The sequence below is a fragment of the Panthera leo genome, chromosome D4, assembly GCF_018350215.1.
Source record: "Panthera leo isolate Ple1 chromosome D4, P.leo_Ple1_pat1.1, whole genome shotgun sequence".
Taxonomy (NCBI): Eukaryota; Metazoa; Chordata; class Mammalia; order Carnivora; family Felidae; genus Panthera; species Panthera leo.
In genome coordinates, this window is record NC_056691.1 from 32,084,905 (window position 1) to 32,110,749 (window position 25,845).

A 25,845-nucleotide genomic window follows, 5' to 3' on the forward strand; every position below is an offset into this window, starting at 1 on the left:
TTCACCTGGAGTAACCCTGATTTGTTCTCTGCTGCAAGCCTCCCTTGGGTATTGTCACCTAATTCATAGGTGGATTTGAAAGTTTTTTATTATAAAATAAAACATTCATGTGTTTAAAAAACTTGCATCTATATAAAAAAAAGCAACCTTCTCCCATTCTTCCCCATCTAATTCTCCAAAAGGAAACACTATTAATGATATGGTTTTTAAAATTTTATAATTTTTTTTTAATTAACGTTTATTTATTTGTTTTCAGAGAGAGAGAGAAAAGCACAAGCTGGGTAGAGTCAGAGAGGAGAGACAGAATCCCAACAGGCTCCGCACCATCAGTGCAAGAGCCCGATGCAGGGCTTGACCCCAGGAACCGTGAGATCATGACCTGAGATGAGATCAAGAGTCAGATGTTTAAACAATTGTGTCATCCAGGTGCCCCTGTGATATATGTTTTGATGTCAAACTCCCCTCAACCAAACACTTTAATAATACCACTATCAAGTGCTTGGGAAGTGACCAAGTGAAACATTAGCTAAGAAACTGACATGGTGGGATGCCTGGTGGGAAGAATCTGACTTTGGTTCAGGTCAAGATCTCACGGTTCATGTGCTGGAGCTCCACTTTGAGCTAGCTCAATTTCTCTCTCTCTCTCTCTCTCTCTGTCCCCTTGCTCACTTGCGATCTCAAAAGAAAAGAAAAGAGAAGAAAAAAAGAAACTGACATGGTAAAACTGATCCCAGTAAGATGATCAAAACAGCCACTGCTTCAAAATGACCCACTTTAGTCCATGGCAACATCCTAAGACACCTCCAAGAAAATAAAGTAAAAAATGGCACTGATTCCTATCTTATGAATGGAATAAATAGGGTGACTGACAATTTTTCCAATAAACATACCTTGGAAGCAATAGGATATTAATCAGTCTAATTCTGTTGCTTACCTCAAGTACCCAAACACTGCCTGGGTCTCCATTCCAATGAGCTTATAATAAAAATCTCAATGTATCATTCTGGAATGTTCTTACCAATCTGTATCTGATTTAAAAAAATTTTAATGTTTATTATTTGAGGGAGAGAGAGAGAGAGACAGGGAACAAGCAGGGGAGGGGCAGAGAGAGAGGGAGATGCAGAATCGGAAGCAGGCTTCAGGCTGTGGACTGCCAGCAAAGAGCCCTACGTGGGGCTCGAACCCACAGACCATGAGATCATGACCTGAGATGAAGTCGGCCGCTTAGCCAACTGAGCCACCCAGGCACCCCAGTCTATATCTGATTTGACTTAAGCTGAATTCTATACTTAACCTTTAGATTCTGTCAAGAAACATCTGAATAGATCCAGCTGTTCTAACCATTCTGATATCCGAAGAGTATGTTAAAGCAATGGTTCTCAAACTTAAATCTCCAAAGCATCAGCATCACCTGGGAACTTGATAGAAATTCAAGTTCTGAAGTACTGAGTCAGAAATTCTGAGGGTGTGACCAAGTGCAAAAACCACTGCTCCAAGCCTTACAAACTGCAAAAATCAAAATATGCTTTTGAGAGTTAAGGAAATTGGGGGAGGGGAGGTCCTTCTCACTATTTTCTGTGTCCCCAAAGATGGTTCTCTTCATCCTTCACCCTTCTTTCTCTTCCTCCTGGTGTTCTGAGTACTTCTTTAGGAAATCAGTCTCTGACCAGAGGTCTCTGATATCTGGCTTCCTGGAGTTCTCTGATAGGAGGGTTCTGAAGCTGCATCAGGCTCAGTAGGAAAGCATTATCAGAGATTATCAATGGTATCAGTCATGTTAGAGCTAATTAATCAATTATGAGCTCAAGAATGGGGGTGTGGGGGGTAACAACCATCAAGTGTTTTGATTCTCCTTACTGTAAACTGTCCTGATACACACATGGTGGTCATGACTTAGTCTTCAAAGGGCAGTTTCAAAGTTCAGTCCACTGGAAGATATTAATCATCTAACTAAACCTTCCTCTTTGGTGTTCTTTCAGGGCAACACACTTTCCACACCTCAGTGATGCACATTAGAATCACCCAGAAGAGTTTTAAAAACCTTGATTCCTGAACTCCACCGTAAGGGGAAATTCTGATGCAACTAGTTTGTGGAGTGAGAAGAGCATCAGTATTCTTCAGAGTCTCCCCAAGTAATTCTAACATACAGCCAGGACTATGAATCTCTGTAACCCCAGTGGTTTTCCCAGGATGGTAGTTAAAACAGCACATTAGCATCATCCAGATACTTGTTAGAAATGCAAAATTCTCAGGCTCCAAACTAGACTTACTGAATCAAACTCTGGCTGTGAAGCTAGCAAGTTAATGAGCTCCCCCAGGTGATTCTCATGTGCAATAAAGTTTGAGATCCATAGATTATGCCCTGTTTATACACCTTTATTTAAGATCCTCCAGGGAAGGGGAGCCTGGGTGGCTCAGTTGGTTAAGTATTTCTGACGCTTGGTTTCAGCTCAGATCATAATCTCAAGGCTCTTGAATTCAAGCCCCGAGTCAGGCTCCATACTGACAATGTGAAGCCTGCTTGGAATTCTCTCTCTCCCTTTCTCTGCCCTCCGCTACTTGTGCTTGCTCTCTCTCAAAATAAATGAATAAACTTAAAAAAAGAAGAAGAACCTTCCTGGAGATTCTGGAAAAGCAACTGCCAGCCTCAATCTACATTCAAGATCATAGTTTGCTGCTTTTAAAGACAAAAGCAACTTATTCACTCTTATAAGCCAAAGGAGCTAATAGTAATTCCAGATTGTATTTCACATTAGATATCTGTGGAAGGTGTTAATTACTGTTGCTGTGTGCCTCAAACATTACATTACTCAGCATTACATTACCCAGCAATTTCTGGAGTGTATTTGTGAGCTGCTAAATGATTTTAAGAGTGTCACAGTGTAATGGGGAACAAGTCAAAGCAAGCCACACTGGGCACAATGGAAAATGGAAAGGTAATTAAATATTTTATGGCGATTTTCTTCACCAAACTGGAAATGCTCTCCAGGTTTGTAGATTGAGCAAATAAATAGGAGAAAGGGGGACAAGTTTCTTGACATTTTTGTTTCAAGTCTTTTAAACACCTTGGGGATCTTAGGAATCCCAGAAAATAGACCTAATAAAGGTTTAGTCACATGGACAAAAGATTTTATGCCACAATTTATCATAATAAAATCCTTTATCAACTATAATCACTGGCCATTCCTCAATTAAACCTCACTCAGATCAATAACATAGCATTTGCTTTCTTGCTGTATAGGACAGATGCCTACATCATCACTAAGGAGGAAGCCATATAACAGAGGTTTGGAGGCCTCCACACATTGTGGGTGCTATCCTTACAACTTTGAACTGCTGAATTTCCTTTCAGAGAAAAATCCTCTGACAAGAAAGCAAGTCTATATCCAGGCATAAACTATTAGAGAAGGAACAAAAGCCTCCTGTAAGCATAATGTAGATAGAAGTGTACTGGATCTGGACACTATTGAAGGGCCTAGCAGCAAAGATGAGGTATAGAAGTCAGGGCCATATATGCAGAAACACTCAGGTTTGTCCCTGAAAATATAGTTCTCTTACACAGGCCTATTAGAACCAGAGTTGTATTTCAAGTTCAATATTATTCTCTTCTGCAGAGCTTGGTTCCTTTCCCTTTGTTATGAGCCTTTCACACTTTGAGTACTGAGTTGCTCCTAAAACTGAGGTAGTATATGATTTGGCTCCAACCCGAGGGCAAGCTTCGAAGCTGGCTTCATCATGCCATCAGCTGACGGAGAAATCCTCTGAGATCAGGAGACCCAGGCTAGAAATGAATCTGCAAGCGTCTTACATTGCATTTAATTATTTCATAATACACATGTCCCCCAAATAAAATTAACTTCTTTTCATTTTTTTGAATTAACTTCTTTTTAGATTATATATTAAACATATATCATGGTTTAAAAAGGTTTTTCGTAATCTAAAAAAGGATAAGGACAAAAAGTATTGAAATTCTACCACCTTGAGATACCTATTCTTTTCTTTACCTCTTTTGAACTATAACTCTGCATAGATATATAAAACAGTATGGCCATTCCTCAAAAAATTAAACCGAGTCACCATATATCCAATGTCACACTTGAGCATATACCCCAAGAATTAAAACCAGGGACTCAGGGATGTATGTACCAATTTTCATAGTAACAATATTCACAATAGCCAAAGGGTGGGAATAACACAAATGTCCATCAATAAATGAAAAGATAAACAAGATGTGATATATACATACAGTGGAATATTGATCAGCCTTAAAAAGGATATGTTGAGGGTGCCTGAGTGGCTCAGTTAGTTGAGCATCCAGCTTGGGCTCAGGTCAAGATCTCGCAGTTAGTGAGGTCAAGGCCCGCGTTGGGCTCTATGCTGACAGCTCAGAGCCTGGAGCCTGCTTCAGATTCTGCGTCTCCCTCTCTCTCTGCCCCTCACCCATTCATGCTCTGTCTCTCTCTGTCTCTCTCTCTCTCTCTCTCTCTCTCAAAAATAAACAAACATTTAAAAATATTTAAAAAAAAAAGGATATGCTGACACATGCTACAAGATAAAGACATGGATATAAAGACATTATGCTAAGTAAAATAAGCCAGATATAGAAGGACAAACATGATGTGTTTCCTCCTACATGACAAACTTAGAGTAGTAAAGTTAAAAGCAGCAGAAAATAAAAGCACCAGCCAGTGGCTGGTGTAACACAGAAATGGGGAGTTGTTGTTTAATGGGTAAAGAACTTTAAGAAGACAAAGTCCTGGAGTTGGATGGTGTTGATGGTTGCAAAACAATATAAATGTACTTCATGACATTCAATTGTACTCTTAAAAATGTAATTTTTAATTGGTAAATTTTCATGTTATGTTTATTTTACCACAAAAAAAACTTTTAGAGTTGCAAAACATTACTAATGCTACTTCCTAAAATTCTTGCCATATTTAACTTTTAAGTATACAATAGCAGCGCCTGGGTGGTTCAGTTGGATAAGTGTCCAAATGCGGCTCAGGTCATGATCTCATGGTTTGTGAGTTCAAGCCATGCATTAGGATCCCTGCTGTCAGCACAGAGCCTGCTTTGAATCCTCTGCCCCCTCTCTCTCCGCCCCTCCCCCGCTTGCGCTCTCACAAAATAAATAAACTTGAAATAAATAAATAAATATTATACAGTAACAAAAAAGGAAAGGAACCATTCACTCTTTATTTATTTATTTATTTATTTATTTTTTGTCTTTATTTATTTTTGAGAGAGACAGAGACAGAGTGTGAGCAGGGAAGGGGCAGAGAGAGGGGGAGACACAGAAAGCAGGCTCCAGGCTCTGAGCTGTCAGCACAGAGCCCAATGAGGGAATCAAACTCCCCAACTGTGAGATCATGACCTGAACGGAAGCCAGACGCTTAACCTTAACCGACTGAACCACACAGGTGCCAGGGAAAGGAAACATTTAGATATATTTTGGTGTCCAGACTCTAGTCTACAGACATACTGACCAACTCCAATTAGGTATAAGTGAAAACACCAAGAAGTGGTCTTGAGAAGGAAAACAAGATAAAAGGGGCCAGCCAGATAACCCCAGATGAGGCTGGATACTCCCCTTGCATACTTTTGGCTTCTGTAATCTTGTTTGCCTCCTGCCTCCACCAACTACCTGTGTAGCACCACTGATAAAGGACCCCTCCCCTTTTTCTTTTGTCTCTCAACCCCCTACCATCCCCAGCCATAAAAGGAGACTGACCCAAAGTTGGGGCTCAGCCTTTGGAGGTGACTCTGCTAGGCCAGCACTGGTGTGCAATAAACAGTTTTTTGTGATTCCCTGAGTGCATGTGGCTTGTCTCTTCCTAGGTGCCGAGGAGTTGCTGTAACAGCCTCTTGATAATTGCTACCGCACCCTTTATTTTATGAGCATAATTTCAGTGGCTGACACGATACATCAAATTCTTCCTCTGTACAGAACACTCAAGAAAACTTCTTACAATAAATATGAAGCCTACATCAGCATCTTGGATTGGTCACTAGCCAGCAATAAATCATGATAAATAACAGTTAACCCTATGGTAGACTAATTATAATACTTCAAACATAGGTTATAAGACCTGAAAATATAATTCACTTGTGGAGAGAAGCTTAGCACAAGTAAACCAAGATAGTGTCATAGCAAGATAAAAATAAAATCTCTTGCATATAGAATATATGGTGCATCCCTTCCTCTTTTCCTCAAATTAAGACATCAAATCACTTTCATCTCTGGAAGCATGGCCCTTGATAGAAGGGCCAACAAAAGAGCAGGGCATTTCCTCACCTGTCAGAGCAGCCTCTGCTAAGAACCAGAAATATCCCTCATCTTAAGCCTCAACTTTGGGTACAGCTACTGTCACTTTCAAATCAGCTCCTAGAAATAAGTGTTACACCTGGGAATCTCTGTAGTGTAAGAAGGCATCACTGACAGGAAAGGCATCTTGATAATGATCTCTTTATTTTCTGCACAACTTAAATGGGGTAATGAAACTCACTGCCAATCATATGAGGAGAGCAGGACAGAGAAACTTCTAAGAGAGTAGTTCTTAACCTTGCCTGGTCTTTCTCTCTTTCTCAAAATAAATAACTTAAAAAAAAAAAAAAAAAAAAAAACTACTCATGCCTGTGTCCCTTCCCTTACCCCTCTTTTGCTATTAAGATTATGATTCAATTTGTGATTGTGATCTGATCATCAGGATCTTTTTATAAACGCACCACATGAGTAATTTTTATGCAGGGTTGGGAACCATTTTATTAAGGGAAGGCAAACTTCCTCATTTGTAGGTCAGACTTCTGGGAATCCTGTTTTGGCCCTCAATTAGCTGCAAAAGCTAATGATTTAAGAGTTAAAATAATCCTGAAAAATTACTAATCCACAGAAGATGTAATCATATTCCATCACTAGAGGGCAAAATTTCTTCACTTTCAATATTTATTTAACGTATTATTTCTTCAGGCTAATCATTCAGTTTCCTTTCCTCCTTTGAAAAGGAAGAGGGGCCGGATGATGATGTTTTAAAAAAGGCATGAAGCCTGACTTTCATGAATATCATTCCTTCCTATTTATAAAATCAGGGTTCCAGAGGCTATTATTAAAAGATCTCTGTGTCCTTTCATTTGCATATGCCCCCTTCCTAAAAGGTTTGTATTTTATAGGATATACTGTTTTTACAGAGTGCATGGCTTTGCTGTATACCTTATCTTACCAAACAGGAGGTGGGGCTTGGCTGTATCTAAGATCTGATTATTTTCTGTTGCACAGAGTCAGAAAATAAATGTCTCAGTTTTAAAATCATTTGATTTTTGTATCTTGAAATACAAAGTCTGCATTTCTAACAAGCTCCTAGGTGTTGCCAGTGTTGAGGCTGCTGGTGGAAAATTAACACTTGAGTAGTGGAAGGTGGAAAAGCCAGCGGCAGAAACACAACTCTTCTGAAGATACTTAAAATGTGGACTCCTGCTGGTAGTGTTTGTCTGCCTATCCATCTATGATGTATCTATTCCCATGAAGACAGTTCACAAACCTAGTGGATTCCAAATTGGAAATCAGAAGGGATCAGAATCACTTGTTTGCTTCTTAAAAATAAAGATCCTTAGTCCCAACTGCTGGAGATTATGATTAGTAGGTCTGGAGAGGGACACAGACATTTGTATCTTTAACAAGTACCCAGGAGATTTTGCTAGAGCCCTCTGCTTTTAAAAATCACTGTTATTCTTTATCCACGGGATACAAGTATGCTGTTTCAAAGGGACACATGCACCCCCATGTTTATAGCAGCATTATCAACAATAGCCAATGTATGGAAAGAGCCCAATGTCCATCGATGGATGAATGGATAAAGAAAATATGGTGTATATATACATACACACACAATGGAGGATTACTAGGCAATCAAAAAAGAACAAAATCTTGCCATTTACAACTACATGGATGGAACTGGAGGGTATTAAGCTAAGTGAAACTAGAGAAAGACAAAAATCATATGACTTCACTCATATGAGGACTTTAAGAGACAAAACAGATGAACATAAGGGAAGGGAAACAAAAATAATATAAAAACAGGGAGGGGGACAAAACAGAAGAGACTCATAAATATGGAGAACAAACTGAGGGTTACGGGAGGGGTTGTGAGAGGGGGGATGGGCTAAATGGGTAAGGGGCACTAAGGAATCTACTCCTGAAATCGTTGTTGCACTATATGCTAACTAGTTTGGATGTAAATTTAAAAAAAATAATAAAAAATAAAATTAGAGTGCTAAAAATAAATAAATAAATAAATATATAAATATCACTCTTCAAAAACATATCCTTTACATATAAGGAGACAGAGGCCAGAGGCGGGCAGGGGACTTTCTTTTTTTTTTTTTTTTTTTTTTAATGTTTTATTCATTTTTGAGACAGAGAGAGACAGAGCATGAACAGGGGAGGGGCAGAGAAAGAGGGAGACACAGAATCCTAAATAGGCTCCAGGCTCTGAGCTGTCAGCACAGAGCCTGATGCGGGGCTTGAGCTCACAGACCACAAGATCATGACCTGAGCCGAAGTCAGATGCTCAACTGACTGAGCCACCCAGGCACCCCTGGCAGGGAACTTTCAAAGTTAGTGACAGAAGGAACCAGGATCTAGGGTCTCCTGACCCTACTGGATTGAGACGTGGCTTCCAGTTAGGAGTTAATGTATACTTGATTCTAATTATTATGCTATGTCATTGATGGATGTAGTAACTAGTTTCCAAAGACGGCCCACAATGAACCTCAATTCTGGACATTCACACCCATGTATCATCCACTCTTGCATTCAAACTGAGCTGACTCTGTCACTTGCTGAATAAATAGCATAGCATCTGGAAATGACGCTGTGAAACTTCAGAGGCTAAGCCTTAAGGAGTTTGCAGCTTCCACATTCTTCCATTATGGAACACTCCATTTTGAACCCAGACAACATTCCAGGAGGAATGACACTCGAGCAACCACATGGAGAAGTCTACATGGGCAAGAACCAAGACCCAGGTCAGCATACTCAGCTGCGTTCCCAGCCAGCTGCCTATCACTAATTTTCTGGCTATGTGAATGTGACTACAATGGACCTTCTAGCCATCCGCCCCAGTGGATTTCAACTGTCTACTCAACTCTCAGAGTAAGAAATAATAAATTGTTTTTTCAAGCTTCCAAGTTTTGGAGTGGGTGTTATACCACATGAGATAGATGAAATGACAGAAGAAATCTCTTACCTGTTAGGCTGGAAAGAGATTCGGTCATAGCCCGTGAGTTCACACAAGTCCTTCTCAAGCTCTCGGAAAAGTTGCTGATATCCTTGAGCTTGGTCCAGAGGCACAAACGGGTGGATATTTGCAAACTCCTTCCATGTAATAGGCTGAAGAGCAATGGGGTAGAAGACACATGCATATGTACATATTGTAATAGTAATTACCAATACTAACTTTAATGATGATGATGAGTATAGTAATAGCTAACACAAAGAGTGCTTACTATGTGCTAGGCACTGTTTTAAGCACTTTAAATATATTCATTTAAACCTCACCACAATCTTAACAGATAAATACTGTTACTGCCATCATTTTACAAGTGGGTCACAAAAGCCCAGAAAGGGAACTTACACAAAAATATAAACTTTTTCTATCTTTTCAGGAACAAAATATATTTATATCCATGAAATCCAATGAGTTGTTGCAGGTAAGGTTTACTCAAACTCTTATACAGCACCTATATTATTCTGTCTTCATTGAGCAGAACAAGATATAAACCAAAGTAAATGGGGAAAACCTTTCTAATAACAATATAACATGATTTCCTTTGCCTGATGTCATTTGTCGTATGGAAAAAAAGGAAGATAGTTTTGCTAAAATGGATCCTAGCCTAGTAGAGATACTTACCAACTACATGATCAGGTTACACAAATCTTCTGTTGATATAAGAAATAAATGAAAACCTCCAGTCCATACCCTTCTGGTATTTCTAGAAAGAAGGCTTAAGGTTCTGAATTCTACTGAGCATAATAAACTCCAAGTTGATAAAAGCTTTTTACAATGCAGATTTAAAAGGGGGAATAGGAGGGGCACCTGGCTGGCTCACTCAGTAGACATATGACTCTTAGTCTCGGAGTTGTGATTTGATTTCCACATTGGATGAGGAGATAACTTAAAATAAAATCTTAAAAAAGTACACAAATAAATAAATAACAGGGGTAGGAAAGCATAAATACTTTAATATTAGTTAATTATTCATTACATATATTAATTTAATTAATAATGTTTATTTTAATTAAAAAAATAATTTTACTCATAAATTTAAATGACCAAGTCGCAATAAAACTAGGGTTTGTCCTGAGATTGTTGAATACCAGGTAAAGAATTATTTAGACAGTTACTAAATCACAGTCCCAGTAGCTTTCTCTAGTTATCCACTTATGTACAAGCTAGAACACTGCTCCTATTAAATTCCTTCCTAAGAAAAGTTTTTAAGAAAACCTCCTACTTACTGCGAGTTCAGATGAGCTGTTGAGCTTCATGGTGCAGGACCCCTTTAAGAAGCACATCCAAAATATATCACATTAATGATTTCCTCTTATCCCTCTGATCTCCCAACATGGCCACCCCTTCATTCCTCTTGCAGCATATCAGCTGCAACCCAAAGAGGTGGAACCAGGCGTGAGATAGAAGCAGGAATAAAAGGCAACAATTACCAGTGGAATCATGCTGTGAACAAGGGAAATATCTTTGTTTTCCAATTTCTTCATATATCGGACAATGTTTGTTTCTGAGTGATAGCTATGAACACAAAACACATGATTTGGGCCATTATAATGAGCTAAGAGTCCATGCACATCCTCCTGAAAGATAAGACACACTGAGATCTACCTTCAAACTACAGATCAAATTGAGCCATAGCCAACATGCTAACAAAGTGCCAGAAGGAAGGACATAGAACCCCCACAAACCTCAGGGATGCACCAGGACAAGAAGCTTCCTGTGGTCAGGTTAGGAAGAAGAGGATGTTGAGTTCCTGGGTATGAACATCAGCCTGGCAACTATGCATCCAAACTCCCCTCTTCCTGACAAGTAAGTGGGTTAGGGGTTACAGTTCCAATGGAGCAGAGCCAGCAACAGGTGGCTTTGCCACAATCAGGAATGGAATCCTTATGGCAATGGTTTCTTAGTGAGCCATGGCTGAGCTACAAAAACCAGATCCATCTCACAGGTGGATTCAGAAGCCACTCTCTATTGTACTCCTGAGCCACAGTACACAATGCAGAAGTCTCACACCCAAGCAAACCTGTTAAACACTTGATGTGTGAGGAATGAGCTAGTTCTCTTGAAGGCAGTCCCTGGAATACCTCTCCGCTCCTCACCCATGCTTTCGGCAACCAGCTCCTGCATGGAGAGACCACAGAGTAAAGGAAGGGAAGCAAGCCTTGAATTGCTCAGCATGCATTCTGACAAAGCACTGCAGATCTACTACCACTGCCCACCTCCCTGGCATCTGTCATGGTTAGGTAAAAGGTATCAGGAGTCATGAATTGTGGCCATTGTCCAGAGCACTATTTTCAAAGTCTGTTGACCTCTGCCTCAGATAAAAAGGAAACATGACAATTTTTATGCCCCCCACTGCACCAAAAAACTTCTCCTGCATGTTCCTTGAGTAATGAAGCAAGTTCCAGGAAGTTATTTTAAAGTGCTATCCAAAAAAGTTATGATGATACCACTCAAGTAAGGATTCTCACTTGACACTGCTTTTATATTTGACAACAAGTTTAATAAAATACATGCACTAAAATGGGCGAAAGGGCAATCTCTTCAAATAAGGCTGAGAAAACTGGTATCCACATGCAAAAGAATCAAGTTGGATCCTTATCTTACAACATATAGGAAAACTCAAACTGAACTAAGAACCTAAATTTAAAAGCTAAAATTATAAAACTTTAAGAGAAAAACATAGGCACAAATCTGCATTACCTTGGATTTAGATTTTGGTTTCTTAAATACGACACCAAAAGCATGAGTAACATGCTTTTGAGTAACAAAAGAAAAAATAGAGTGGACTTTAATTAAAATAAACTTCTGCATATCAAAGGCACTATCAAGAGAGTTAAGAACTCACAGAATGGGAGGAAATGTTTCCATATCATATCTGATAAGGGTTAATATCCAGAATATATAAATACATGTCTTGTTCTTCATTCTGCCTCAGGCTGATAGTATAGCCATCTAGAGCCCTCAGTGGATACTTCATAAATATTCCTTAAATGCATGGAACAAATACCTGTGGTTAAATTTAATGCAGAATTCTAGACAGAATATGGGTTATTCAGTCTTATTTATTACTTAAGGCTTAAAAAAGAACAGTGTGATATCTCTTTGATGATTTATATTTGTTACCTAATACTCTAGATAAGTCCCTTGTTAAAGAGTGCATAGGCAACCAGGACAGAACCTATTACTACTGACCACTTTCTTTTTTATCCCTGCAAGTGTAACCTTTCTCCTCACATGGCCCTGCAATTTCATTGTTTCAGAAATCAACTCAGTCACACTGTACTGTGTCTAGTTCTCACTATAATCCTTGGCCTCTAAGCCTTTATAGTTTCCAAGTGTCTGGAACCTCTCCAGCCTCAGCCTCCTGGTCATTAACGGTGCCATCTTAGATTCACAGAGTCCTCAGAGCCTAACATACTACCTGCCATATATTAGGTGTTCAATAAATATGTTACATGAATGAGTATTTTCCCAGAATTGACATAACCAGGACACCAATGTCATGATTCCCCATTTGGGACAGTTTGAATTAAACACCATTAACCATCCTTCAAATTAGCTTGACTTCCAGTTCCTAGCTAGGGCCCACAGCAGTGACCACTAGCTATAGGAGATGGTCAGTGGCATAATTTTTAACAGCAGTCCACCCAGTTTCACACTTGGAATCACAAGAGGCACAGCTATCTTGGACAACACCTCAAATACTCATTGAGAGAAATGTATCTTCTTATTTTACTTACAGCAGATGACTCACAGCCAAAGATCCACAATAAGTCATCCAGATCTTTTTCACTGACTGTTTCATCAAGAGAAATACCAAGCTGCAGAAATGAAAATTAAAGGGAAAACATCAGTCCTAAACTCCAAGACCAGTGGAGAAACCCCAAGAGAGGTCAAAGGGAAGAAGGTGCTAGATAAAACTCTCAGTTGTTTCAAACTATCAGGGTGCCATTATACCCAAGTTGGCCCGTAGGTGAAGTTGACTAGACGAGTTTAGTTTAGTTTAGTTTAGTTTAGGTTTTATGAACCATTTCTGGACCCCAGCAGTCTCATGCCTGCAGGTCACCCCTACTGATGCTAGATAGACTTATCCTTTTCTTCCTTTAACTTACTTCATTAAGGTGCTTATCACACCATACTGGGTATGACACCATACTTCAACAGTCATACTAGGAAGAGTATTATGAGCAAAATATGTGCCTAGGAGTATCATACATGAAAACATAAAGTCTTAAGGAAAGCTAAGAATGAATTATCCTTTGAAGGTCACAATGTTCAAAGTTGGAAAACAAAATTGTTTGTAAGACGTAGATTGTGCCTAAAATTTAAATATTGGGTTTTTAAATAAAGAAGAAAATTTTTAGTGAGTAAAGTTATGAAATCTTAGAGAATATATAAAGAAATGGAAAAGTTTTACTTACCATGCCATCCTCAAAGAGCCGAAAATTGATTTGCCGCTGAGTGGCCCTGTCCAAAACCTCCTTCACTGAGCAGCCACACTGAATCTTCAAAGTGTCAAAGAACAATTCATGCTGGAGTTGATGTCCAGCTCGCTTGAGACCTAAATAAGATAGGAGAGCCACCAGTCCCCAACAAAGAGATCTGCTCCTCTGCTCTTGGCATTCCACAGAGAAATAAAGAGGTAAATTCTAACCATTGTCTATTTCTGGTCTTAGCCAGTGTTTTGGTAACTGCTTTTTTTTTTTTTTTTGTAAATAAATTAAATGCTTATTACTATAGTAGAGAGTATTATGAAATAAATACATATAAAAAGAAAAATCACCATAATCACCATCTAGGAATAACCGTGGGTTACATTTTGGTGTGTATTCCTCTAGAACTGTAATGTATGTGTGTATGTGTGCATGTGTGATATATCATACATCTCTTTACACTTTAAAAAAATTTAATATATCATGAATATTTTTATTTTCTACAGATCAATAACTATATCATTATTTTTAATGGCAGTGTAATATTCAAATGTATGCATGTGCCAGAGTGAATCAATTATTTTTGGACATTTAGGCTGTTTTCAAGATTGTGGTATTATAAATAATGTTTCAATGGACACCTGATTATTTCCTTTAGATACATTTCTAAGAGTAGAATTTTTGGTCCCAAATGTAGGCATATTTTAAAAGGCCTCATAAAAGTTATACCAACATCAGCATTCTTCTTAATCTTTGCCAAAGTAATGGGAGAAACACTATTGTTTCAATTTACATTTCCTTAATAGTGAGGCTGAAATGTCATATGTTTATTGGCCATTGATTTGTACATGTATTTCTTCTAAAATTTGGGGCATCTGTGTGGCTCAGATGGCTCAGGTCATGATCTCACAGTTAACAAATTCGAGCCCTGTGTCAGGCTCTGTGCTGACAGCTCGGAGCCTGGAGCCTGCTTCAGACTCTTTGTCTCCCTCTCTCTCTCTCTGCCCCTCCTCTGATCACTCACTGTGTATCTCTCTCTCTCAAAAAATAAAAATATTAAAATAAATAAATAAATAAAATAATTTATGCTTCATGATCTTTGGTCATTTTTCTCTGAGTGATCATCCCTCTCGTTTATGGGGTTGAGGGATAAGAAAAATCCATATTAAAATTTTTAACACTCAGTATATCATAGATGTTGAAGTAATTTCTTATTCAACTTTTAATTTTGAATACAGTATTGGACATACAGTGAGTTTTCTATTTTACTTACTCAGGTTTATCAGTCTTGTTATGTTCGAAAGTTTTTAAACAGATAAATGACTCACCTTCAGACAGAATCAAAGTGGCATTATGTACCCTCCTAGCAATATGCTTCAGCCCATGAGAACCATGGTAGATTGCAAACATGGCAGCCATATTCGCCAAAAGAGCCTAAAACAACAAACAGCATTTAAGGAACCATGTTCAATAACATGATGGAAGACAATTAGTGGGAAGGAGTATTCTCTTGACTTGAAATGCCAAAATTAAAAACAGGGACAAAACAAAATGATCTGCATTAACTATGAGAGGGGGAGACCATTCTTAACCTACCTGACTGAGGGGCAAACACAACATCCAATATACCCAGATCAAATTTGACGACTATAAAGGAGAAGGTTCATTGATGCAATATAAACATGTCACTCATAAGGGGAAGATCAAGCTGCCATTAAATATTGATGGGCAATATTTAATGTTGCAAGATATGGAGCACTAAAGTCATCCGGGAAAAAAAGTGATATCCAAGGATTTTATACTCAATCAGTTATTCAAGGATAAAACCAACAAGGAATTTTCAAATATATAAGAACTCAAGGGGGCCCCTGGGGAGTGTCCGACTTCAACCCAGGTCATGATCCCGTGCTTTGTGGGTTCAAGCCCCGTGTTGGGCTCTGTGCTGACAGCTTGGAGCCTGGAGCCTGCTTCAGATTCTGTGTCTCCCTCTCTCTCTGCCTCTCCCCTGCTTGCACTCTGCCTGTGTCCCCAAAATAAATAAATATTAAATAAATAAAAAAAAAAAGGGAACATATCTTCTGAGAACTTAAAGCACTAGACACTGAATTTCAGCAAACCAAGAGATGAATAGGGATTATGTGGCAAGGTTCTACCAAATATGAAAATGAAGGATGCAGTGGAATAAAACCAAAATAAATTTGCAGGACATGTATTAGGAAGAGAAAATCAGAATCTACTGGCTATTTCCTCTCTGCTCATAGCAAGGTCACTTTCTAAAGTAAAGATATCTCCCCTTGACCATTGGCCTGAAGTTTCACAAAAATATTTACAGGGAAGTATATGTTTTTGTGTGACAGAAAATAGGAAAGAATGGCATTGAAATTTCTCAGAAATAAGGGACACAGACAACTCCAATGACGCTTCAGTGAGGAAGTCCTGCATGGGGAGCAAGGAAAGGCCCCACTGTGATGGCATGTAGGTCAGGAAGGAGGATAAAAAGAATGGTTAGGATGAGAGACCAAAATAAGTGACAACGAGGGGGAAAATGATGGAGGCCCACCTCCTGCTTCTCTTCCTCTTGGTCTTATCCTTATTGGCTTTATCATCCTAGATCCTGCCAATAAGCAATCTTCTAACCATGCAATATCATCCTTGCCCCCCAGGTAATTGGTCCAAAACCAAGTCTCAGACTCCTTCCCTACCCAGTCCACTCCATTCTCCCACAGCCCCTCCTATTTTACTGGTCTAGCACCTAGACTCTGATATTTCCAGTCCCACTAGTGACTTTTCTACTAATGTACAAGGTTAGCAGTTCAAGGTCAACTTCACAGTCAATCATCCTAGAGTGGGAAGAACACCTGAAAAACACAGTGCTTTAAAGTTGGAAGGTGTTCATTATTGGATCTAGTGTCAGGTGCATATTTTCTTTGCTAGGCTACTAGAAGGAAACCATGGGACCACTGGAAAACAAGAAACAGTTCACAAAAAATACTAGAAACTGAAACCAACAGTCAATAAAGAAAATGGGAAGGAAAAGAAAACATCTGAAAACAGAGAAATGGACTTCATTGGGCCAAAATTCCCCAAGAGAGTTTAGACTATTGTGTGGGACTCTATACAACAACTAGTTGTTGGGGCACCAGGGTAGCTCAGTCGGTTTAGTGTCTGACTTTGGCTCAGGTCATGATCTCATGATCTCACAGTGAGTTCGAGCCCCACTTTGGGCTCTGTGCTGACAACTCAGAGCCTGGAGCCTGCTTCAGATTCTGTGTCTCCCTGTTTCTGTCCATCCTCTGCTTGCACTCTGTCTCTGTCTCTCTCTCTCAAAAATAAACATTAAAAAAAATTAAGATAAAAAAAAGAAAGAAATGTAGAAGTACTACAATACATTCCAGCTATGAAGAGGGCAAGTCAAACAATCCATGACTCTGTGTATCTAAATGCTTATGACTACTACAGGAGAATTAAAACTCAGGCCTCATAATCACAAAATCCTCTGGAAGCCTCTCATTGTAACAGCTTTGTAGATGGTGGTTCATGTCCCTTTTTAATCCAGAGGTGATTCTTGAGTAGCCAACAAATTGATGACTAGTAAAATCATTTTTAGGGGCTCCTGGGTGGCTCAGCTAGTTGGGTGACTGACTCTTGATTTTAGCTCAGATCATGTCTCATGTTTTATGAGCTAGAGCCCCACATCAGGCTCTGCACTGACAGTAGAAAGCCTGCTTGAGATTCGTCCTCTCTCTCTGCTCTTCCCCCACTTGCACTCTAGTGGTCTCTCTAAAAATAAACTTAAAATTTTTAAATCATTTTTAGAAATCTTAGAAAGGCATTAGAACTCCAAAGGAAGTTCAGACAAATAAAGACCGAGAAAATTAGAATTTTCTGGATAATCTGGATAAAGTTAATTAGTATACTTAAAGAAAGTAATTTTTTAAAAAAGGAGTAAACAAAAGCTCGTGATTAAAATTTGCTCAAGACTTTGGGAGGGAGGGGCCAAGATGGCGGGGCAGCGGGCTTCTCTCATCTCTGAAATGCAGCTAACCCTTTTGCACACCTAGAAAATTGATCTGAGGAATAAAACAACAATCTGCATAACTTAAGCTAAAGGTAAGTGGCAGGGAGAGATGAACTGGGGGAGAGAGAAGGCATGGAGGGTAGGGAGCTGTTTATGAGAAGAGAGAAGAGACAAAGGGGGGAGAGTACAGGAAAAGCACTCCCCCCAGAAGTAACTGGAGAGAAAAGAGAGAGTGGAAGAACCCTCAAGTGACTGAACAAGAAGAGGAGAAAAGACAGGGTTGATACCATAAGGACTCTATAAACAGAGGAGAGCAGACTGGAAAATTCCTCAGCTCAATACCTGGTGGTGCTCAGCAGGAGGGGCAAATCCCCAGGAGCAGGCAGTGAGGTCCAAAGACGCAAAAGGCCACACAGGGAGAAGCGGTTCCCCTGCTAGGAGAGCATTTGGTAGAGGCCTTATGGTCTCCCCACAGGCAAAGATCCCAATGGACCCTGAAGAATAGTCACGTTTGCTGGCATTGGAGGAAAGATGCCAGGGGGTGGTGAAATCTGGTGCTGGCTAGATGTTCCGATTTACCATAATCCTTGAACCTTTACTGCCATGAAATTGCACGGACTTTTTCTGGGGCAAGACAGCACCCAGCCAGAATTTTTCAACCTCTGCAATACTGCAATTGTACAAACATTCCCGGGAGCAAACTGGCACACAGGCATTGCTTGTTGAGACCCTCCCCCAAAGGGTTGGAGTGGGCTCAAGCCACAGGGCCCTCAGAAATGAGGGGTATGGAAAGACAGTCCCAGCTGAGATAAAATTTGGGAGGGAGGTGCCACCTGGCAGGCTGATGGCTTGGACATCAATATGTATTACAAACCTGTAATCATTAAGACCATATGGTACTGGCACTTGAACAGACACACAGATCAATGGAACAGAATAGAGAACTCAGAAATGGCCCCACACATGCATAGCCACCTAATCTTTGACAAAGCAGGAAAGAATATCCAATGGAATAATGACAGTCTCTTCAGCAAATGGTTTGGGGAAAACTTGACAGCAACATGCAGAAGAATGAACCTGGACCACAATCTTACACCATACACAAAAATAAACTCAAAATGTGGTGCCTGAGTGGCTCAGTCAGTTAAACATCCGTCATGGTCTCAGGTCATTATCTCACAATTCATATGTTGGAACCCCGCATCAGGCTCTGTGCTAACAACTAAGAGCCTGGAGCCTGCTTCAGATTCTGTGTTGCCCTCTCTCTCTGCCCCTCCCCCACTCAAGCTGTCTCTTTCTCACTGTCTCTCTCTCTCTCCCTCTAAGAAAATAAATATTAAAAAAAATTGTTAAATAAATAAATAAAATAAACTCAAACTTCTTTATCCAAAGAAGACATCCAGATGGCAAACAGACACATGAAAAATTATTCAATATCACTCAGCATCAGGGAAATACAAATCAAAACCACAATGAGATACCACCTTACACCAGTCAGAGTGGCTAAAATGAACAACTCAGGCAACAACAGATGTTGGTGAGGGTGCAGAGAAAGAAGAACCCTTTTGCACTGCTGATGGAAATGCAAACTGGTACAGCCACTCTGGAAAACAGATGGAGGTTCCTCAAAAAATTAAAAATAGAACTACCCTATGACCCAGAAATTACACTACTAGGTATTCATCCAAAGGATACAGGTGTGCTGTTATGAAGGGGCACATGCACACCAATGTTTATAACAGTACTATCGACAAAAGCCAAAGTGTGGAAAGAGCCCAAATGTCCATCAAAGATGTGGTGTGTGTATGTGTGTGTGTGTGTGTGTGTGTGTGTGTGTGTATTATTACTTGGCAATCAGAAAGAATGAAATCTTGCCATTTGGAACTACATGGATGGAATTAGAGTGTATTATGCTAAGTGAAATTAGTCAGAGAAAGACAAATATCATATGCTTTCACTCATATGTGTAATTTAAGATGCAAAACAGTTGAACATAAGAGAAGGGAAGCAAAACTATTAAAACAGTGGGACAAAACGTAAGAGACTCTTAAATATAGAAAACAGAGGGTTGCTGGAGGGGTTATAGGTGGGGGAATTGGCTGAATGGGCAAGGGGCATAAAGATGACACTTGTTGGGATGAGCACTGGCTATTATACATAGGGGATTAATCACTGGAAACTATTCCTGAAATCATTATTGCACTATATGCTAACTTACTTGGATGCAAATTTAATAAATAAATAAATAAATAAATAAATAAATAAATAAATAAATAAATAATAGAGATGCTCAAAATCATTAGTTATAAGGGAAATTCATATAAAATCCACGTGAGATATCACTTCACAGTCACTAAGATGGCTATAACCAGAAAGGCAGTAACAAGCATTGGTGAAAACACGAAGAAATTAGAACCCGTATACACTAGTGAAAGTGATGTAAAATGATGCAGCCACTTTGGAAAAGTTCAGTGTATATTTATAATATGACCCAGTAATTCTACTCCTCAGTATGTGCCTAAGAGAACTGAAAACATGACCCCACAAAATCTTGTACATCAATGTGCATAACCACTTTAGTCAAAATAGAAAAAAGTGAAAACAACCCAAATATCCATCAGTTGATGAATGGATAAACAAAATGTGGTATGTCCATACAATGAGATATTATTCAGCCATAAAAAAATGAAGTACTGATTCATACTAGAATATATATGAAACTTGAAATCATTATGCTAAGTGAAAGAAGCTAGGCACAAATGGCCACTTATTGTATAATCCCACTTATATGAAATGTCCAGGATGCAAAGACAGAAAGTAGATTAGTGGTTCTCAAGGGCTGCAGGGAAGATAAAAGGATGGGGAACAATCACTTCATGGGAACATGTTTCATTTTGGGATGATGAAATGTTTAGAAATGAATGCCAGTGATGGTTGCACAACTTTATAAAAATACTAAAAATCATTGAACTGTATACTTTATTTTTTGAAAAAATTTTAATGTTTATTTATTTCAAGAGAGAGAAAGACAGAGCATGAGCAAGGGAGGGGCAGAGAGAAAGGGAGACACAGAATCTGAAGGAGGCTCCAGGCTCTGAGCTGTCAGACCAGAGCCTGACACGGGGCTCAAACCCATGGACTGTGTGATTATGACTCGAGCTGAAGTCAGACGCTTAACCCATTGAGTCACCCAGGTGGCCCAGAACTGTATACTTTAAAAGAGAAAATTTTGGGGCACCTGGATGGCTCAGTCGATTGAGTATCTGACTTCGGCTCAGGTCATGATCTCACGGTCTGTACTGGCAGCTCAGAGCCTGGAGCCTGCTTCTGATTCTATGTAGCCCTTTCACTCAGTTCCTCCCCGCTTGCACTCTGTCTCTCTCTCAAAACTAAATAAACATTAAAAAAAATTTTTTTAAGGGCAAATTTTATGGAAAGGTATACCTCAGTGAAAGAGCTGATGAAATGTAAATTATATCTGAACACACCTGACTAGATAAAAGTTAATGAAAAAATGGCTTGTGGTGGTAAAACCTAAGATGTAAGAAAACACAAAGAACATGATGCAAATTCAGAGATCTGTGAAATATCACAAGTATACAGAAGAATTTTTAAAAACAATTTAGTAACACACTTTCAGAGATTAAAGGAAAAAAAAAATCTCTGTACCACCAACATTGCAAAGCAAGGACAAGTACAGTGTGGAGCCTGTCATACTCAAGAGGAAAAGGGGCAGCCTGAGAACACGATGCAGTTGCTTTAAGAAGCAGAGGCTGGGGCACCTAGATGACTCAGTTAAGTGTCTGTCTCATGATTTCGGCTCAGGTCATGACATGATCTCACGGTTTGTGGAATCAAGTCCCGCATGGGGTTCCATACTGTCAGTTTGGAACTTGCTTGGGATTCTCTCTCTCCCTTTTTCTCTGCCCCTCCCCTGTTCTCTCTCTCTCTCTCTCTCTCTCTCTCTCTCTCAAAATAAATAAGTAAACATTAAAAAAAAATCAGAAGGCTGGAGAAAATCAGAAGACAGAGAGCTCAAGGAGCATTTCCAAAGATACATCATCTCCTAACAAAATAGAATAATTGCATCTTTATAGAGAATGACACTGGAGTTATGGGCAACTGCTTCATACAACCAATTATGAAAAGAAACTCATGAAATGGAATAGACAATGCATAGCTGGAAGTTCTCCAGAATGAGAAAATTAAAATCAGAGAAGACAGAGTTGGGCTATCTCCAGGGAAAATATGACTTTAATAATTGCTAAAAAAGATAGAGACCTTTGTTCAGCCCAAGTTCACCTGTAAAATTAATTCCAAACATTGAAGCAGAAAACCCCTTGGGGTGCCTGGGTGGCTCAGTCGGTTGAGCATCCGACTTTGGCTCAAGTCATGATCTCACAGTATGTGGGTTCGAGCCCCTCATAAGGCTGTGATGACAGCTTGTTCAGAGCATACAGCCTGCTTCAGATTCTGTGTCTCCTTCTCTCTGTCTCCCCCTCCCCTGCTCATGCTCTGTCTCTCTCTGTCCCTCAAAAATAAATAAATGTAAAAAAAAATTTTTTTTCCTAAAGAAAACCCCTTAATTCACTTATAATCAGACCGGCATTTTTTTGGAAGAACATGGGCAGAAAGGGCAAGACAGGAGCAGTCAGCTGCAGAGGACAGAGAAATATTTAAGCAGATAATTCAACAAATGACGGGTAAGCTACAGAAAGTAACAGCATCGTATAAAGTTCAACTTGCTATCAACAGAGGAAAAGTTTGTGACAGCTAGCTCCATCCTAAGATAATAGAAGAGCTCTTACCTGAAAAGAAATAGCCACCTTTTTTTTTTTTTTATGTATTTAGTTAGAGAGACAGAGAGAGAAAGAGACAGAGAGCAAGCAAGGGAGGGGAAGGAGGTGCATGGAGAATCCTAAGCTGGCTCTATATTGTCAATGCAGAGCTTGATGCAGAGCTCAAACTCATGAACAGTGAGATCATGACCTAAGCTGAAATCAAGAGTCAGATGCTTAACCAACTGAACCACCCAGGTGCCCTGAAGCAGCCACCTTCTTGAGGCAACAAATACAGGAAAACCTACTGAGTTTGGAAAGTATTCCAAAGACCAATAGCTATAGAACCAACTTTAATAATACCTTATCATCTACTGACCCTGGAAAGGGTTTCTAAAACCTGGTGGTGGTGCTTTGAGCCAATGCCCTGAGAGAAAAAACTACTGTACTGCCCAATGAGGTATGGGTGAGATCTCTTACTCTGACCCTGAATGGAGAAGATGGACCTAGAATGGATTGGATGCTCAGGAACCATCTTCTACCTAAGTCTAGAAATTGGCTGGGTCTCAAACACTGCTCCCTCTGACCTGAGTCCTGGGCAATTTCCAGGCTCATCAGGAACTTGCGAAGCTCCTCCTCTTTTATTCCATCCATTTCAAGAATGATTTTCATGAGCCCACAGTAAGAATACCCCAAGACCACCACCAACTGGTCAGTCTGTACCATCCCCTCAAGCACAGTCACCTCAAACACTCTCACTTTGCTTCCTCACCACATTCCTGGAGGGCTTCCATTTTAGCCCTAAGAGAAGGTGCCCAATAGCCACCCATAATGGACCTGCCTATGGCCAAGATTACTAGAGACACTGAAGTATAAAGTATGTACATGGACAGAGCTCCAGGTAAATACATCGTATTTTGGTTCTGACAAGATCACAAGGCTTCTCTACCAATAAGATCTCTCCATTTCTGGTGTGCACACTGGTCAGTAGGTGGTGAAGGGAAATTAAGTGAATGAATGAGCAGCTCATGTCTACAGATTATAAGGCATTCAGTGGGAAGGACAGTCATGTGATCTACCTGAGCTGTACAAATGTTGCTAGTAGCTTTGTCTCTTCGGATGTGTTGTTCCCTGGTTTGAAGAGCAAGACGATACACTTCTTTCCCAGTGGCATCTCTGGGCAGAGAATAAAACATCTAGTTAGCAAAGATAATCACTACACCAAGGGTAGTCACAAATAGACCTGCTTCTTTCCTTCCCAGCTTGAAGGGAACCCAGCGAATTTATTCGGCTGCAAGGCCATAAGGAAATAATTACCAAGCCGTCCACTTATAAATAGGGCTACTAATTTTTAGTATGTACTTTGAGGGAGGGACCAAGGTATACACAATAAAGCTAGGAACCTTGAATGGAAACTTCCCAGGAATTACCCAGGCTAATATAATGATGGTGAATGTGGACTGAATTTAAAATTAAATTTAATGAAAAAAAATTAAATTTAATGAGAATTAAAGTTGACTACGAGCTTCTTGGCACACACAGGAAAAAGGGAAATATCTCACAAAGGAATTAATTTCTTCACTGAAAATCTAAAGTAACTATACAGCTATTAAGAAAAAGAATGTGCTGAATCACTAAATTGTACACCTGAAATTAATATTACACTGTATGTTAACTAAATGGAATTTAAATAAAAACTTAAAAAAAAAGAATGTTAATAATCTTACCACCTATCTCTAAGAAAAATTTTCCTTCTTTCTGAATACAGTTAATAATTTGGATAACATGGAGCACCTGGGTGGCTTAGTCGGTTAAGGGACCTACTCATGATTTCGGCTTGGGTTGTGACCTCTTAGTCGGGAGATGAAGCCCCACAAGTAGGATTCCATGCTGAGTGAAGAGTCTGCTTGGGATTGTCTGTCCCTCCCCTGCTCTCTCTCTCTCTCTCTCTCTCAAAATAAATACACATTAAAAGAAAAGTATTTGGATAAACACAAAGATTCAGCAGTCTTATCCTATATTTCATCAAGCTCTGGGGTCCATTTTTCAGAAAGGTTAAGTTCAATATAAAAATCAGCAGACAATAATTAATATATTAAACTTTTATTAATTAGAATAGTCTCTACCTCATCTCATCTGGTCAAGACACATCATTGAAAGAAACTAATGTAAGAATATTTGAAGACATTTATTTTTACACTGAAAAGCAAGGTGCCTCTTGCTATTATGTGATAATCCATGAGTATTTCAAAAATTCACATCATTCACTAATATAGACTATTCACTTAGGTTAGTAAGTCCAACCTCTATGAAAGGTCTAGTCTAAAAGATCATGCTAAATTTCCCCAGTAATGATCATGTCATTCATCTAAATTCTTAATCTGAGCTTTATCAATGAATAGCACTTGGGAAGATACATTTGGAAATTACTAGCCGGGTGCCTGGGTGGCTCACTCAGTTGAGCGTCCAACTTCAGCTCAGGTCATGCATGATCTCACAGTTTGTGGGTTCAAGCCCCCAAGTCAGGCTCTGTGCTGACAGCTTGGAGCCTGGAGCCTGCTTCGGGATTCTGTGTCTCCCCCTCTCTCTCTGTCCCCCTCACACCACCCCTGCTGGTGCTCTCTCTCTCTCTCTCAAAAATGAACAAATAAACATTTTTTAAAAATTACTGGAATAAACAAGTGGCAGGCCTCTAGGATCACATTATGTTCATGATAATCTCTCACTATACTTGTATTTTACATAACTGTGTAGCATGATAATGCTTTTGAGAATGAAACTGGTCAGATAAAAAACACACCTAGAATATCAAGTCTTTCAATGCTTTCAACAACCTAATTTAATTCACTTATATGCCTTCAATACAAATATGTTATAAATTATTATATACATGGCCCAGGTATATTTAGAGAGAAATCAACAACTTTTGTGATAAGAAGGAACAAAGAAACTAATAGTAACAATAAAAGGGTAGAAACATGAGCTGCTTTACCTTGTTACCCCCACCATTCTCCCAGGCATCATCCTCACCAAACTTTCTCTGACAGCGAAAAAGGCTGCATGTGGTCCGCCATAGCCCAGTGGCACTCCAAATCTCTGTGAGCTACCTAGGGCAATGTCTACACCAAATTCTCCAGGTGGCCTCAAGATACATAGAGCTAAAAGGTCAGTAGCACAGCAGGCCAGACTCTAAAGAGGAAACAAGAGAAAATGGACATGGTTGTTCCCTTCCCCTGAAAGAAGTGGGAGAGTAGCAAATTATCCCCAATATAAGCAGACAGACAGAGGGTTGTTTCATGCCATTTACTCATTGATTCACTAAAAAATATTTA

The 25,845-nt window shown here is 39.5% G+C and overlaps 1 protein-coding gene across 2 annotated transcripts in view; it reads right to left on the reverse strand.

Annotated features, from left to right (window-relative positions):
- The window catches only part of GLDC (glycine decarboxylase), a 98,808-nt gene that overhangs the window by 33,986 nt on the left and 38,977 nt on the right, over positions 1–25,845 (reverse strand). For both annotated transcript variants that reach the window (XM_042913543.1, XM_042913542.1), the window contains exons 7-15: positions 25,506–25,702; positions 23,593–23,689; positions 15,046–15,151; positions 13,706–13,845; positions 13,025–13,105; positions 11,305–11,402; positions 10,715–10,799; positions 10,511–10,552; positions 9,243–9,385 (exon numbers count right to left, since the gene is read on the reverse strand). In XM_042913543.1, the coding sequence (XP_042769477.1) occupies positions 9,243–9,385; positions 10,511–10,552; positions 10,715–10,799; positions 11,305–11,402; positions 13,025–13,105; positions 13,706–13,845; positions 15,046–15,151; positions 23,593–23,689; positions 25,506–25,702 (989 nt within the window). The remainder of the gene's footprint in view (positions 1–9,242; positions 9,386–10,510; positions 10,553–10,714; positions 10,800–11,304; positions 11,403–13,024; positions 13,106–13,705; positions 13,846–15,045; positions 15,152–23,592; positions 23,690–25,505; positions 25,703–25,845) is intronic.